The sequence below is a fragment of the Littorina saxatilis genome, unplaced genomic scaffold (assembly GCF_037325665.1).
Source record: "Littorina saxatilis isolate snail1 unplaced genomic scaffold, US_GU_Lsax_2.0 scaffold_2085, whole genome shotgun sequence".
Lineage (NCBI taxonomy): Eukaryota > Metazoa > Mollusca > Gastropoda > Littorinimorpha > Littorinidae > Littorina > Littorina saxatilis.
Genome location: NW_027129442.1, coordinates 1 through 18,000, shown reverse-complemented (window position 1 = coordinate 18,000; position 18,000 = coordinate 1). Strand labels below are relative to the sequence as shown.

The 18,000-nt window shown below is 43.7% G+C and overlaps 1 protein-coding gene across 2 annotated transcripts; it reads left to right on the top strand.

Annotated features, from left to right (window-relative positions):
• Window positions 1-7,372: 7,372 nt before the first annotated feature.
• Window positions 7,373-17,976, top strand: LOC138957718 (tubulin alpha-2/alpha-4 chain-like). 2 transcript variants are annotated; one of them, XM_070328778.1, is made up of 7 exons: window positions 7,373-7,613; window positions 10,514-10,662; window positions 11,482-11,634; window positions 13,490-13,793; window positions 15,430-15,696; window positions 17,083-17,223; window positions 17,839-17,976. In XM_070328778.1, exons 1-7 carry the CDS (start codon window positions 7,490-7,492, stop codon window positions 17,961-17,963), a joined length of 1,263 nt encoding a protein of 420 aa, XP_070184879.1. In that variant the 5' UTR covers window positions 7,373-7,489; the 3' UTR covers window positions 17,964-17,976. The 2 variants fall into 2 exon arrangements, with proteins under 2 accessions (XP_070184879.1, XP_070184880.1); XM_070328779.1 differs by having other exon boundaries at window positions 7,375-7,613; window positions 15,430-15,690.
• Window positions 17,977-18,000: the final 24 nt, after the last annotated feature.

Below are 18,000 nucleotides of genomic sequence, written 5' to 3'. Positions count from 1 at the left end.
GTGTGGCGCACGTTAAATGTCAAAGCAGCACCGCCCTGATATGGCCCTTCGTGGTCGGCTGGGCGTTAAGCAAACAAACAAACAAACTTATACTGTTCAAAAAAAGAAACGCATAGCTTGTAATATTTGGTTAATTTAGTTATATGGCTACAAGGATATCCACCAAACTGCAGAAAATGTTTATCTGGTCGTCGACCTTTCGTCCATTGCCACAAGTGAGCTCTGCACGTGACGCATGCGTTATCAGTGGCTACAATGTCAAAATTGCTCATTTGGCTTGACCACTCGTCATGCTTCAGTGTAATCTCGTGAAACTCGGGGAATATTGAGCTCTCACCATGTCTTCCAAAACCCATAAAAGCGGATTGTTCGCCACAAAGAAATCAGACGACAATTCAGCGACGAAAGATGGCCCGATTGAGCAGAGAAGACCGCCAAATTGCATTGGGTCGTTTACAAGCAGGCCAAAGTCAAAGTGCAATCGCCAGGCACTTCCACGTGTCCCAGAGCACCATCAGTAGACTGTGGGTCAGGTTTCAAGCCACTGGCTCCGTTGCTGACTTGCCACGAGCGGGAAGACCAAGGGCGACAACTGCTGCTCACGACCGCTTCATACGGCTCCGCCACCTCCGGAATCGTTTCCTGTCGGCCTCATCTTCTGTCCAGGCTCTCCCCGGGCCACACCGATTATCGGACCAGACCGTGCGGAACCGCCTGCATGAAGCTGGTTTGAGAGCTCGCAGACCTCACAGAGGAGCTGTCCTCACCCGCCGCCATCGCCAGAACCGAGTGCAGTGGGGCAACCAGCACCTTCGCTGTACCGTCCGGAATCACTGGAGACACGTGTGGTTCAGCGACGAGTCCTACTTCCTGCTCCAGCGACATGATGGTCGGAGGAGGGTCTACCGGAGAGTAAACGAACGTTACGCGCCCAACTGTGTGGATGAGGCACCCGTTCATGGTGGTGGAGGCGTCATGGTGTGGGGGGCGATCAATACCGCTGGAAGGAGCACCCTGGTGCACGTCCAAGGGCGCATAACTGCCCAGCGATACGTGGAGGAAATTCTGCGCCCACACGCCCTTCCTCTTCTGGCTGACCAGGATGCCATATTCCAGCAGGACAACGCTCGCCCGCACACAGCACGACTCACCACCCAGTTCCTCACCGACCACCATGTCCAGGTGCTTCCCTGGCCATCCATGTCGCCAGACATGAACCCGATAGAACACCTCTGGGATGAATTGGACAGACGTGTGCGCAGGCGAGAAGAAGCGCCGGCAAATCACCGCGATCTATTGCAGGCACTTCAGGAGGAGTGGGACACCATCCCACAACAAGATATCCGGCATCTGATCCAGTCCATGCCCAGAAGGTGCCGGGCAGTTGTTGCTGCTCAAGGCAGTCACACCCCCTACTGACTTGACAGCCTCGGCACCCAATCGTATTGATTGACTGATTGATTTGAAGATGCAAATGAACTGTGTGTGCATTCAACTGTGTCCATACCAAATTTCAAACAAATAATCTAAATATTGGATTTTCTGTTAATTTTTTCGAAAAATAAAACAAATTTGGCAAGTAGCAACTATGCGTTTCTTTTTTTGAACAGTATATGTGCAAACTTTCCAAAACGTGGGGACTCCATTTGCCTGTGCGAATACCAAATAAAAGACAAAACGCCAATAAATTGATATCATTACGGTGAGCTTCGAGATAACTTCGCACCTGGAGTACTAGTGTATAATATAATTTTTCCGTCTGAACAGATGTAGTACTGGCAGTGAACACATTGTGTGTTGAACGATATGATAAAAGAATTGAATGTTACCAGGCGTAAAACTCGTTACGGCATTCGGGTGTACTTGCACAAAACGGCACCATGTGGTTCTCGTTGTAGCAGACAAGCAAGAGTCCGCTCCCTTTCCAAATTAGCTTGATGGGGTAGACAAGGGTTTTTGATTGGACCAATTAGTGAAAACAAGCCACTGCTAGGGCAAGGATAGGTTACTGTAGCTACTGCCATTTACACTGATTGACGATCGCTATCTTATGCTACACCTGTGCTTCTTTAAAAAGCTTACGTGAGACACAGGTACGTGATGTATTATGGAAGGAGGCGCGGGAAGGAGTAGGTGGGGGGGAGGGGGGGGGGGAGGGGGAGATAGAAGGATCGTGAGACTGCGGATGGGAGGCGAATTTGCAAGAAGAGTAGAAAAGGGAAGCTAAAAATATTAGTATTATTCATGCTGTTTTTGCGATACCAGACTTTGCAGGGTTGCAAGTTTCCGAGTTTGTGTTTTTTTCAGAAGCGAAGCTAAGAGTAACGACAAATTCATGTGAAGACATCCAGAACAAAATCACATCGTAATGGATTTCCTCCTGTCATTTTTGCCTTGCCTAGCTTGCTGACTATGAATTTCTTTCTCAATCCTCCCTCGTTTACAGTGTACAGTACCTACTCGTGTTGCTATTTCCCGGCCGTGCGTGAATCCATCCAGGCTTTTACACTAGATAAGCGGAGCATTCTTCCTCTTTGACACATACCTAAAAATACACTACATCTTTGTTGCTTCAGTATTTGTTGAAGATGATTTTCCACAAAATTAACTTTGTAACTGACACCTCTGTTAAACTGAATCGAAATTATTTCACCGTGTTGAAAAAAATCCCACTCTCCACTGACACGACGCAGCCACTGAGTGATTTTTGGTATGTGTCTAAATGGAAGGGTGCTCCTATGACAAGTAAAACTCTGGACAGATCGGTGGTGGTAAACAGTGCACAAGAACGTCACCATTGGCATTACGCAGCACTATCAAAAAGTTCAGCACTTGCGTACCGCGACTCTGCTCCCAGAACAGAGCGGACTAAGCAGACGCGGTTGCTCCCCTTTGACCAATTGGTTCCAATCTACGTTCACTGCATATAATGCCAAGTGCCCATTGTCGTATCCAGACAAGATGGTTGTTTTTTTTGTTTTTTTTTGGGGGGGGATTATCTCTTGCTATCAATCTGACTTTGTCTTTTCTCGTCTACCTGAGCGGAAGTGCATTAATCCATCCACTGACACTGTCTGAGATAGACGGTCACACTCACAGAGTTCTGAAACAGTCCCACTCACAGAGTTCTGAGACAGTCACACTCACAGAGTTCTGAGATAGTCACACTCACAGAGTTCTGAGACAGTCACACTCACAGAGTTCTGAGATAGTCACACTCACAGAGTTCTGAGACAGTCACACTCACAGAGTTCTGAGATAGTCACACTCACAGAGTACTGAAACAGTCACACTCACAGAGTTCTGAGACAGTCACACTCACAGAGTTCTGAGATAGTCACACTCACAGAGTTCTGAGACAGTCACACTCACAGAGTTCTGAAACAGTCACACCCACAGAGTTCTGAGACAGTCACACTCACAGAGTTCTGAGATAGTCACACTCACAGAGTTCTGAGACAGTCACACTCACAGAGTTCTGAGATAGTCGTATAGATGGGCGGGGATATAGCTCAGTTGGTAGCGCGCTGGATTTGTATTCAGTTGGCCGCTGTCAGCGTGAGTTCGATCCCAGGTTCGGCGGAAATTTATTTCAGAGTCAACTTTGTGTGCAGACTCTCTTCGGTGTCCGAACCCTCCCCCCGTGTACACTACATTGGGTGTGCACGTTAAAGATCCCACGATTGACAAAAGGGTCTTTCCTGGCAAAATTGCTTAGGCACAGTTAATAATTGTCTACCTATACCCGTGTGACTTGGAATAATAGGCCGTGAAAGGTAAATATGCGCCGAAATGGCTGCAATCTACTGGCCGTATAAAATTTCATCTCACACGGCATCACTGCAGAGCGCCTAGAACTGTACCCACGGAATATGCGCGATATAAGCGTCATTGATTGATTGATTGATAGTCACACTCACAGAGTTCTGAGACAGTCACACTCACATAGTTCTGAAACAGTCACACTCACAGAGTTCTGAGACAGTCACACTGACTCACAGAGTTCTGAGACACTGTCACACTCACAGAGTTCTGAGACAGTCACACTCATAGAGTTCTGAGACAGTCACACTCACAGAGTTCTGAGACAGTCACACTCACAGAGTTCTGAGACAGTCACACTCACAGAGTTCTGAGACAGTCACACTCACAGAGTTCTGAGATAGTCACACTCACAGAGTTCTGAAACAGTCACACTCACAGAGTTCTGAGATAGTCACACTCACAGGCGCGCAGATCACACTTATCATCCATCAACATTTGTCCCATCCTTTCTGACACAGACTGAGTGTATCCGTGAGCACATTCCACTCCGACAAGGCAGTGTGTATTATCTATGACCACAAGTGAATGAGAACTAATTGTTTGATCCTCTTCTGCTTTGCATTTGACACATTCTGTAAGCAGCTTCACTGATACACTACACTTAGTCCAGGTGGGTGGGCGGGTGGTGGTGGTGGTGGGGGGGGGGAGTAGCGTGCTGACCACAGTGACTCTGTATTAGTCATTTACAGAAGTATTATTATCTAAACAACAAGATGACTGTGGGTGAATTTTCGCCTCTGGAGGCTTCTTCAGGACAACGAATACACAAGACACAAAAAGCAGAAGCAAACACAAAAGCAGCGCAAAACCGACAAGTCGCGTAAGGCGAAATTACTACATTTAGTCAAGCTGTGGAACTCACAGAATGAAACTGAACGTAGTCCGCCGCTAGTGCAAAAGGCAGTGAAAGTGACGAGCCTGTTTGGCGCGGTAGCGGTTGCGCTGTGCTTCATACCACGCTTTACTGTACCTCTCTTCGTTTGAACTTTCTGAGCGTGTTTTTAATCCAAACATATCATATCTATATGTTTTTGGAATCAGGAACCGACAAGGAATAAAATGAAATAGTTTTTAAAACGATTTCGGAAATTTAATTTTGATCATAATTTTAATTTTCAGAGCTTGTTTTTAATCCAAATATAACATATGTATATGTTTTTGGAATCAGAAAATGACGAAGAATAAGATGAAATTGTTTTTGGATCGTTTAATAAAAAAATAATGTTAATTACAAGTTTCCGATTTTTAATGACCAAACTCACTCATTAGTTTTTAAGCCACCAAGCTGATATGCAATACCAAACCCCGGCCTTCGTCGAAGATTGCTTGGCCAAAATTTCAATCAATTTGATTGAAAAATGAGGGTGTGACAGTGCCGCCTCAACTTTTACAAAAAGCCGGATATGACGTCATCAAAGGTATTTATCGAAAAAATGAAAAAAACGTCCGGGGATATCATACCCAGAAACTCTCATGTCCAATTTCATAAAGATCGGCCCAGTAGTTTAGTCTGAATCGCTCTACACACAGACAGACAGACAGACAGACAGACAGACAGACAGACACACAGACACACAGACAGACAGACAGACAGACAGACACACATACACCACGACCCTCGTCTCGATTCCCCCCTCTATGTTAAAACATTTAGTCAAAACTTGACTAAATGTAAAAAGGGGTTACAATGTATAGTTTGTTTGTTCGTTCATGGGCTGAAACTCCCACGGCTTTTACGTGTATGACCGTTTTTACCCCGCCATTTAGGCAGCCATACGCCGCTTTCGGAGGAAGCATGCTGGTTATTTTCGTGTTTCTATAACCCACCGAACTCTGACATGGATTACAGGATCTTTTTCGTGCGCACTTGGTCTTGTGCTTGTGTGTACACACGGGGGTGTTCGGACACCGAGGAGAGTCTGCACACAAAGTTGACTCTGAGAAATAAATCTCTTAGCTCGCCGAACGTGGGGACGAACTCACGCTGACAGCAGCCAACTGGATACAAATCCAGCGCGCTACCGACTGAGCTACATCCCCGCACAATGTACAGTAGAGGCAAACATAAAGCAAAAGAACTCTAGTCACTCAAAAAGAAATTTCAGTGGAGAGAAGTAGTTAGAAAAATAAGGGAAACACACAAACATTTTGACTAAATTGTACAAATAAAAAAGGATTAACAATGAAAATAATATTAATGATAAAACTTTTTTATTTATTCAGAAGTACGTTATGGTTAGAAGTAGTATACGATCATTACATGCAGTCGACGCGCGGTGATAAACTCAAGTAGCTTTATTTTCAAGTGTGATCGACATTATGTTGTACCGGGGTCTGGTTCCGAAACGCATTGACCAATTGCCGAAAGGCACTGACGTCATAGCATGAAAACCGTTTCCCTTCCCAGAATTCCCCACAGATTTTGAGACTTTGAAGATTTAGTTCGGGACGACGACGCGCTATGGTTGGTTTATTATATAAACAGAAACAAGCGGTTAAAAACGGGCTTCAACAGAGCCAACGAAGGGGGATATGAACTTGTACTAGTTGTAGATAATATACCTGTGTTCTAACGTTCCACGGAACTTTACCCTCTCTTTTCTTCAACAACGTGAGTGTATCTCTAGTAACACATACGTTCTAACTTATTGCTATCCACTAAATGTTGCCTTATTTTTTCTTAAACAGGGTGAGTGCATCTCTAGTCAAACTAACCAGGTCGCATACGTTCTATTTTATTCCTATCCACTCAACTGTACCCTCTCTTTTCTCGGGCCCACAGCGTGAGTGCATCTCCATCAACGTGGGTCACATCAGCACATATCCATCTCGTTCCACACTCCACCCGGCCAGGGAAGATGTTTTCCATGAGCACTTCCATGCCCTAAACTTTGTCTTCTTATCTTCCAACAGCGCGAGTACATCTCTATCCACGTGGCTCAGACCGAAGTGCATTTATATCACACTCACCGTCCATTAAAATGTGCTCTTTCTCTTCCGTACAGCGTGAATGTGCGTCCGTCCACACCTCACCCAAACGCAATTCCATGCCATTAACAACGCCCTCTCTTTTCTGTCCAACAGCGTGAGTGTGTGTCCGTCCACACCTCACCCAAACGCAATTCCATGCCCTAGACGATGCCCTCTGTTTTCTGTCCAACAGCGTGAGTAGTGTGCGTCCGTCAACACCTCACCCAAACGCAATTCCATGCCCTAGACGATGCCCTCTGTTTTCTGTCCAACAGCGTGAGTGTGCGTCCGTCCACACCTCACCCAAACGGCAATTCCATGCCCTAGACGATGCCCTCTCTTTTACGTCCAACAGCGGGAGTGTGTGTCCGTCCACACTTCACCCACACGCAATTCCATGCCATTAACAACGCCCTCTCTGTTCTGTCCAACAGCGTGAGTGTGTGTCCGTCCACACTTCACCCACACGCAATTCCATGCCATTAACAACGCCCTCTCTGTTCTGTCCAACAGCGTGAGTGTGTGTCCGTCCACACTTCACCCACACGCAATTCCATGCCATTAACAACGCCCTCTCTGTTCTGTCCAACAGCGTGAGTGTATCTCCATCCACGTGGGCCAGGCTGGCGTGCAGATCGGCAACGCGTGCTGGGAGCTGTACTGCCTGGAGCACGCCATCCACCCCAACGGCAAGATGCAGGACCTCAAGGTTGCTATTGACAACGGGGACGAGTCCTACAACACCTTCTTCTCCGAGACCTCCATGGGCAAGCACGTCCCCCGGGCCGTGTATGTCGACCTGGAGCCCAGCGTTGTTGGTGAGTTGACAGCAATCATTGCGGTATAGGGGAACCCCCCTACCAAGACCCCTCACAATCTAAGAAAACCAGGTCTTGAAAAGAAGGTTGTCTGAAAGTGGGGGTAATTCTACAGAGTTTCCGATCAGAAAATCTGAAAAAGGCAAGGTCTTCTTCTTCTTCTTCTTCTGTGTTCGTGGGCTGAAACTCCCACGTACACTCGTAGAATTGTACGTGTATGACCGTTTTTACCCCGCCATTTAGGCAGCCATACGCCGCTTTCGGAGGAAGCATGCTGGGTATTTTCGTGTTTCTATAACCCACCGAACTCTGACATGGATTACAGGATCTTTTCCGTGCGCACTTGGTCTTGTGCTTGCGTGTACACACGAAGGGGGATAAGCCACTAAGCAGGTCTGCTCACAAGTTGACCTGGGAGATCAGAAAAATCTCCACACTTAACCCACCAGGCGGCCGCGGTAGGGATTCGAACCCTCGACCTTCCGATTAAGAGGCCGACGTCTTACCACCCCGCCACAGCTCCCGTCTATGCACGGTCTTAAAATTGGGGAAGTCTGAAATTGAACGGTCTTAAAAGAACAGCTGCCCACCATAGTATCGAGGACACAAGCTGCTGGAAGTTGAACATCTTGAACACACGGCCAGTACCGTGTAACTGGTTACACGGTACTGGCCGTGTGTTCAAGATGGAAGTTGAAGAGTTTTAGCAAACAACTTTAAGAGGCCCAGGATGGGTTGTGTTTTTTTTAAATGAAAAGAATGCTATTCAGTTGGCGGTGTTATATTTCCTACAGAGCCGTTACGCACGCCTTTTGAATTTTGCTGTTGTTGTTATTGACTGTGTCATTTTTCGTATCGCTATATGATGGGTTAGTGTGCTTGTATTTTCTAATGTCATGATTTGTATATGGTTTAAACAAGATTTTATTAGAGAAATACAGGGTGGCATGTATATGCGATATAGACATTTGTGACCACACAACAAGCTAAGTTTATATTAAGTGTGGTTATAAATATGTACATCTAGATAGGAAATATTATTTCACGTGATGTCAAGGTCAGAGAATTGCTCATACCCTTATTAAAAATGTAAAACAGACAAGATACATTTTTGACAAAAAAAGACGAAAAAATATAACAAAAGAATTTCGTTAATTCGAAAATGTAGAAAACTAAATTTACCAATTGACGTGCAATTGGATCTTTTTGAGAAGTGTGTACATCCAATTTTGCTGTATGGTTGTGAGGTGTGGGGATATGATTCATTAGACATATTATCAAGGTTTCAATTGCGATTTTTAAAAATGTTTCTTGATGTATATAAAACTACACCCACCTGTATGGTTTACGGAGAGCTTGGTCGTTATCCAATTAGAATTGAGGTACAATGTCAGTTACTGGTTTATTGGTATAAACTGATGAAAGAAATGAACGATGGTGCGAATAAGATGTCCTGTTTAATGTTAAAGCTACATTTGAAGTTGTACCATGTACAACACGTTAAATTGCCCTGGTTGTCGCATGTCAATACTATGTTAAATAAGTTGGGTCTATCATATTTATGGACAACTCAGAGTCTTGCCGTCTCAGGTTTTAAAAACGTTGTAAAGCAAAGGCTAAGAGATCAATTCCTGCAGGAATGGAACACTGACGTGAACGCCAACAGCTTGTGTTTTAATTACAGAGTATATAAAAAGGATTTTTGTCTGGAAAGGTATTTGCTTTGTTTGCCTAGGAAATTCCAAGTTAAATTAGCAAAATTTAGAACAAGCAATCATAAGTTGCCAATACATCAGCACAGATTTTTTAATGCTCCTAGAAATGAAAGATTGTGTGATATGTGCGATAAAAATGAATTAGGTGATGAGTTTCACTATTTGTTCATTTGTACCGACGAAAGTATAGTGTCTGAAAGAAGAAAATTAATTAGTCCTTATTACCGATCTTACCCAAATTGTTTAAAATATGAACAGTTAATGAATTGTAAATCTAAGATAAAACTAATGAAGCTAGCAAGATTTGTAGCCCACGTTATGATTTTAGTATGTTAGCGTTATATCTAGTTTCTTTATTGGTATGTATATGTATGTAATATATGCTTTTGTTTTGTTTTGTGTTTTTTACAAAAGATGCATGGCATAATGGTATTGCTAATTTATTTCGGCTGTATATTATCGTTGTCCGCTTAATGTATATATATTATCTGTCTGATCTCTTACCTGATTTTGTTAAACCTATTTTTCTTTTATTTTTGTTTGTATGTATGGAAGTGTATATTGCCAATTTATTTTTTTTGGTTGTATAGTATTGTTGTATTTGTCCGCTCAATTTGTATACATTTATTAACTGTCTGATTTGTTACCTTTTTTTGTTAAAATGATATCTTTGTTTCAAAGCCCTCTGGGCCCAAAACAATAAAATACTTGACTTGACTTGACAGAGGACGGGAAGGGATTTAACTTTAATTTTCAGCAATATCGGGGACATATGAGTCGGTAAGGTGGGTATACAGGTGAGGGGGGGGGGAGGAGGATCAGAGAGACGATGACTGTCACAGATTTGCCAATTAAATGTTTCTGATTTGTATATCGTGTGTGTGTGTGTCCCCGAGTGTGTGTGTGTGTGTGTGTGTGTGTGTGTGTGTGTGTGTGTGTGTGTGTGTGTGTGTGTGTGTGTGTGTGTGTGTGTGTGTGTGTGTGTGTTTATTGGAATTGTAAAGCGATTGGAGCTGTGAATTCGGGACTTGCGCTATAGAAAAGTGATTTATTATTATTATTATCATTATTATTAAGGGTGATGTTACAACAAAAGAATGTCGTTCTTTTGGCAGCGTTATACTTCGTCTTGTACTCGTTTTCTGGTTAATTCTGTTAATATCTTAATTTGTTTTTAAATTGCAGACGAGGTTCGCACGGGCTCGTACCGACAGCTGTTCCACCCCGAGCAGCTGATCTCGGGCAAGGAGGACGCGGCCAACAACTACGCCAGGGGGCACTACACTGTGGGCAAGGAGATCGTCGACCTCGTGCTGGACAGGATCCGCAAGATGGTCAGTTCATGTCTGTCGTGTTGAACGACTAAGAGAAACATCATCATCAGCAGCAGCAGCAGCAGCAGCAGCAGCAGCAGCATCAACACCATCAACATCATCATCATCATCATCATCATCATCATCATCATCATCATCATCATCATCACCACCAGTCCCCTGACTGAGACGGTCGTTTGGGGAACGTGAGGGTAGAAGAGCAGAAACAACAAGCTTAATTATAACCATACGCTGTACTTTTTGTATAAATGCAGAACGTACACTAGACAGAAATTGAAACTATATTTATACTGTCATTAAAGTCGAAAAGACTGTTATAGCGCACTACAGCCACCTTTAAGCCTCTTTCCCTTTCTCTTTATTACCCGATCAGATGTACCTTATCATGATCTTTCTTTCTTTCTTTATTTGGTGTTTAACGTCGTTTTCAACCACGAAGGTTATGTCGCGACGGGCATGATCTTTCAATTCGAAGCCTGATCATTCATCTTGCCTCTGCTCTGTTTGTCTTGAATCAGTTTTTTAGACACACACATTATGAGAGATCAGTGCCTAACTATCAACTGTCTAACAGGCTAACTCTTCCATCTAGTTGTTAAACAAAACCATGACCAACTTTGACAAATCTGAGAAACAAAGGGACGTGAGCGCTCTAAATGCAGAGTAAGTGAGAGCCAGGCGGAAGTTATCTGATCTTCACAAAACCTTTGACAAAGTAGTTAACTATATCAGTGCTTAAAACTTCTGATACTGAGTCTTTCTTGAAAATAAGCGAAGTCGGGATATACACCAACCATCTACTTCGTTTTCTTCCCACAGGCTGACCAGTGCACAGGCCTGCAGGGGTTCCTGGTGTTCCACAGTTTCGGGGGAGGCACGGGGTCCGGCTTCTCCTCCCTGCTCATGGAGAGACTCTCTGTCGACTACGGCAAGAAGTCCAAGCTGGAGTTTGCCATCTACCCCGCTCCACAGGTAAAGCCTGTCCTTAACTGGGCAACATCGACTACGCGAAGTACATATTTCGCGAAGCTGGCCTCACGACGCTTTAGCAACGAGTGCTTGACAAAAAGACTTCGCGAAGTCGACTTCGGGCTCATTTATGAACCACCTTTAGCAACAGTATAGTTCTTTATGTAACTTTACAAGGGAATGAATACTACTTCTAGTTTAATGCACTTCTAGTAACGTTGATTGAGTTTCCTTAATCCCTTTCCTCACTGATGACCACGATTTCATTATGATTTGGGCGTTTTTATATTTAGTCAAGTTTTGACTAAATATTTTAACATCGAGGGGGAATCGAAACGAGGGTCGTGGTGTATGTGCGTGTGTCTGTCTGTCTGTCTGTCTGTCTGTGTGTGTGTGTGTAGAGCGATTCAGACTAAACTACTGGACCGATCTTTATGAAATTTGACATGAGAGTTCCTGGGTATGAAATGCCCGAACGTTTTTTTCATTTTTTTGATAAATGTCTTTGATGACGTCATATCCGGCTTTTCGTGAAAGTTGAGGCGGCACTGTCACGCCCTCATTTTTCAACCAAATTGGTTCAAATTTTGGTCAAGTAATCTTCGACGAAGCCCGGGGTTCGGTATTGCATTTCAGCTTGGTGGCTTAAAAATTAATTAATGACTTTGGTCATTAAAAATCGGAAAATTGTAAAAAAAAATAAAAATTTATAAAACGATCCAAATTTACGTTTATCTTATTCTCCATCATTTGCTGATTCCAAAAACATATAAATATGTTATATTCGGATTAAAAACAAGCTCTGAAAATTAAATATATAAAAATTATTATCAAAATTAAATTGTCCAAATCAATTTAAAAACACTTTCATCTTATTCCTTGTCGGTTCCTGATTCCAAAAACATATAGATATGATATGTTTGGATTAAAAACACGCTCAGAAAGGTAAAACAAAGAGAGGTACAGAAAAGCGTGCTATCCTTCTTAGCGCAACTACTACCCCGCTCTTCTTGTCAATTTCACTGCCTTTGCCATGAGCGATGGACTGACGATGCTACGAGTATACGGTCTTGCTGAAAAATGGCAGCTACTTGACTAAATATTGTATTTTCGCCTTACGCGACTTGTTTTGTTTTTGTTTTATTTCAACGGGAGAAGTTTGACCGTTTGATACTCTGGACTGAAACAATGTCGATGTAAGAAAACGAAAGGCAGAAATTCAATTTTGATCAACAGTTGTGTGGGTCACTCTGAGAACTGGGTTATAGTACGTAGTAAATTGTTCTGAAGAAAAAATGTCCCAAACGCCTATTTTCTTGATTGCCAAGTATTCTCCGGTCTTGGAGATTTAACCAGAGCACAATCATTCAGCAGTAGGCTTTTCAGATCAAACCGTATAAACCTGAACGCGCATCCCACCATTTTTTCACATGCTAATCAGGTTATAAGCATTCCAAACTCACAAACTCAAACCCCCTGTTGAACATTCTTCAATCCAAGAGGTTTACCAAGAGCCCGGCTAACTCTACAGGAAAACTTTCTCGCTCGAAGCTTTCCAAAATAAGAGGTTTACCAAGAGCCCGGCTAACTCAACAGGAAAACCTTCTCGCTCGATGCTTTCCAAAATAAGAGGTTTACCAAGAGCCCGGCTAACTCTACAGCAAAACCTTCTCGCTCGAAGCTTTCCAAAATAAGAGGTTTACCAAGAGCCCGGCTAACTCTACAGCAAAACCTTCTCGCGCGAAGCTTTCCAAAATAAGAGGTTTACCAAGTGCCCGGCTATTTCTACACGAAAACCAGCTTCTCGTTCGATGCTTTCCAAAATAACACGCGTCTTCCTTCTTTCCCTCACAAACAGGTGTCCACAGCCGTGGTGGAGCCGTACAACTCCATCCTGACCACCCACACCACCCTGGAGCACTCGGACTGCGCCTTCATGGTGGACAACGAGGCCATCTACGACATCTGCCGCCGTAACCTGGACATCGAGCGCCCCTCCTACCAGAACCTCAACCGTCTCATCGGCCAGATCGTGTCCTCCATCACCGCCTCCTTGAGATTTGACGGCGCCCTCAACGTGGATCTGACCGAGTTCCAGACCAACCTGGTGCCCTACCCCAGGATTCACTTCCCCCTGGTTACGTACGCTCCCATCATTTCTGGTGAGTTTTTGCTTAATGGCATATAAAATAGTTACTATGAGGTGGGCTGGGAAGTGATGAGAAAAGGGGGGTAAGCGTGTTCTGGAAACTGCGGTGTAGATTTTTTTTTAGTTTTGTTTTGTAGTCGGGACTAAAAAGATTGTGCAACCCTTACAGCAAACCTTTCACTCTTTGAGCAGTCACACACCAGGAATTTTTGTAAACAAAAGTTCAGCATCTGTATTTCTATTCTTTATCGTCGACCTCTCAGAGGTTAAGGCGATGTGTGGCACTAAAAATAAACTTGGAGAATACATGGAATAACCTAGTTTTCTTGGTAGTTATTGAAGTGACTTAAAACAATGAATGAAAAATGTGTAAATATTAATGGACACAGATCGCCGTTGCTTGGGAAACAGTCGCCATATTGGATTTCTAGGAAACGGTTTTACAGCGACATCATACATCAGAAATGCATGATATTTGGCACAAAGATACACATGACATTTATCTACAATCATGAACGATTTTTTTTTACTAAAGACTAGTTGAATTCATATTAATTTTTGTAATAAGGATTAATGAATTTCTAACCGCATATTCATTAATCCTTATTTCAAAAATTAATATAAATTCAACTGTAGTCTTTTCTCAAATAATCGTTCTATATGATTGTAGATAAAAGTCATGTGTATTTTTGTGCCAAATATTAAGCATTTAGTATTTGTTGCTGTAAAACCGTTTTCTAGAAATCCAATATGGCGCTGTTTAAGCCAGTTTCCATAGCAACGGCAGTCTATGTCCTGTAGTATTCACATATTTGTCATTTCTTTTCATAAGTCACTTCAATAACTACCCAGAAAACTAATTTATTCCATGTATTCTCCAAGTTTCATTTTGGTGATTTTAGTGCCTCACATCGCCTTAAGTACCAGGGATCTTAATCACGGAGCTACCAGACATGTTCAAGGTGATTTCAATGCATTAATTGATCTCAGCTCAGTCACCTAGAAATATCACCAAAAACTCTCCTTTTAAGGTAACTGTCATCATCAGACGAATACATTCAAGAGGGCCCCAAAGGGGGGTATCATCACGATCACGGGAAGGGAAATTTTAGCTTTCACGATCACAGTTACCTTGATTTTTGTTTTCACGATCACGAACACCTTGACGAATAGAGGATCATAGAGTGATACAGCTGTGAAAAATGTACGTTGAAAATAAAATGCTTTGCAATAATGCCCATCACGATCACGAAAACAAATCACGATCACGATCACGAGACTTGATTTTTTTGTCATCACGGATCACGGGCAAAGTCCCATCACGATCACAGAAATGGAAATTTCGGCAATCACGGTCACAGAAAGGTCAAAAATCGCCAATCACGATCACGATTTTAAACCCTTTGGGGCCCTCATTCAAATGAGCTGCGACACCGCCAGGATCTTTTGTTGACGACGGCACCTAAACAGGCTATCCAACAACTCACAAAAGCCGTGTCAAACAAAGGAGATGATGGTTTATCTTGTGGATCACAAACCGTTGATAATCTAGTAATAAAATATACCCAGCGTAGTGATATCTTATCTAATTACAGCCACAAAGTGATCTGACATTCTGTCAAAAGCATCCATCGTATCTGTCGTTGCAGCGGAGAAGGCGTACCACGAGCAGATGTCTGTGGCTGAGATCACCAACGCCTGCTTCGAGCCGTGCAACCAGATGGTCAAGTGTGACCCCCGGCACGGCAAGTACATGGCCTGTTGCATGCTGTACCGTGGTGACGTCGTGCCCAAGGACGTCAACGCCGCCATCGCCACCATCAAGACCAAGCGCAGCATCCAGTTCGTGGACTGGTGCCCCACGGGATTCAAAGTGGGCATCAACTACCAGCCGCCCACCATCGTGCCCGGTGAGTGTGAGTGTCCACTCAGGGGCGAGTTCTTCTTCTTCCAGTTTCGCTTGGCAGCGATTGCTATTGATTTTCAGCTTATGTCATACAGTGATTGCTGCTGAATGTCAGCTTTATGTCATACAGTGATCGCTGTTGGTTTTCAGCTTTTGTCATACAGTGATCGCTGTTGATTTTCAGCTTATGTCATTCAGTGATCGCTGTTGATTTTCAGCTTATGTCATACAGTGATTGCTGCTGAATGTCAGCTTCATGTCATACAGTGATCGCTGTTGATTTTCAGCGTTATGTCCCACGGCGATTGCTGGTTGACTTTCACTTTTATGTCCAACGGCGAAGCTCCAAGTCCCAACATCTTTATTATTTTAAACGCTAACAGGACAGCGTGGCTACCTCGATACAAACGGAGCTAGTTCAGCCTCGATACAAGACTCAAGACTCAAGACTAAAGATTTTACTGTCCCTATAAACACAAGGAAAAGGGCTTCGCAGTGTCAGGCGGTTAAACACACAAAATACATCACAATATACGGACACGGGGCATTACAAATACAAAAGTCTAAAACATGGTCACGAAAATAGACCCCAGACGCGTGTATTTGACCTTAGAACGGCCTAGTTCCGGATATACCACAAACAATAATGACGATGACCTTATACGCCTTTCTTTCTTGAGCCCGAAGTTGACTTTGCGAAGTAATTTTGCATGTATACAATAAGTACCAAAGTTTCGTGCAGCGAGCTTCGCGAAGTCGAATTCGTCCATTTAATATCCATTCGTCCATATAATATCTGGCTTGATGAAGATGACCTTAAAGGCTGCCATATTCGTAGCGTTCATTAATTAATTCATATTGTTTACATGTGCCAATAATGTTATAAAACTGTACCTAAGGGGATATAATAACGATTGGCTGTAGCTTTCGAACACAGAAAAAATTATTTCAGTATTGCAAAGTGGTTTTGATAGTGTCGAATGTAAACAGAACAGTCTCAAAGTGAAAGTGGATGTTTTCCGGAAATTGCGAAGTTAACAAGAATACAGAAAAGCGCGCTTTCCGGCTTAGCACAATACGCTACCGCGCTAATCTGGCGTGTCAATATCACTACGTTTTGCACGTGGAAGGTGAGCGATTTCCTTCACGCGGGGATTGACGAAGCTGTACTGTCTGTGTTGACGGTCTAAAAATATCCCAAGTCCTGGAGAACTGTTTCTAAACATAGCAATAAAGAATTAATTATTTCTCGTAATTGGTAAGGACTTCAAACCTAAAACTTTGCAGGAAGCTTAATTTATACATCCCCGCAACGATGGGAAAAGCCCTGGAAGTAATTAAACTAATGAAATAGGACTATATGTCAGCCGTTAATGTGTGCTGTTGTGTGCCCTAGGTGGAGACCTGGCGCAAGTGCAACGTGCTGTGTGCATGTTGAGCAACACCACCGCCATCGCCGAGGCCTGGGCTCGTCTTGACCACAAGTTTGACCTCATGTACGCCAAGCGGGCCTTCGTCCACTGGTACGTCGGTGAAGGTGAGTTCGAATCCCAGCATGATCTGAGCAGCGTCTCGAAATTATGTAACTAAAGATATACGATGCATTTTGGTTAATGAATAGTCCAACAGATACTCAGCACATAAGAAAATTGCTCTGGTGGAGTAAGACTAAAAGGAAAGCCAAACTCGATACTGTGATTGTCTTCACTGCACTCCGACCAAGGACTTCGTTACATACCTCAAAGAAACAACGTCGATCGGTCAAAGGCAAACTTTCATGTCAATTCTTTATCGTTAGGCTTGTTGTTTTGTTTTGATCTAATTTTATTCAAGTTGCCTCCCCCCCCCCCCCCCCGACTCGACAGCAAAAAAAAGGGGGGGGGGGGGTCAGTGCTCAGTCTTCATTGTTTGTTTGTTTGTTTGTCTTTCTGTCTGTCTCTCTCTCTGTCTCTCTGTCTGTCTGTATGTATGTCTGTCTGTCTGTCTGCCCGTCTGTCTGTTTCTTTCTTTCTTTCTGTCTTTCTTTGCATTACTCACACATGATTTAATCCAGGTTCAGCAGGCTGTGTCCGTGACGCCAAGAAACATTAGATCGCACCTTAACAGAGCGTTATACCTGAAACTAACAGCCAGCTATACCTATGTCCCTCAGGTATGGAGGAGGGGGAGTTCTCGGAGGCTCGGGAGGACCTGGCGGCGCTGGAGAAGGACTACGAAGAGGTGGGGCTGGAGACCGCGGAGGACCGCGGGGAGGAGGAAGAGGGGGAGGAGTATTAAACACACCACCCTCTCCCACCCCCTCACAGGCGGGGGG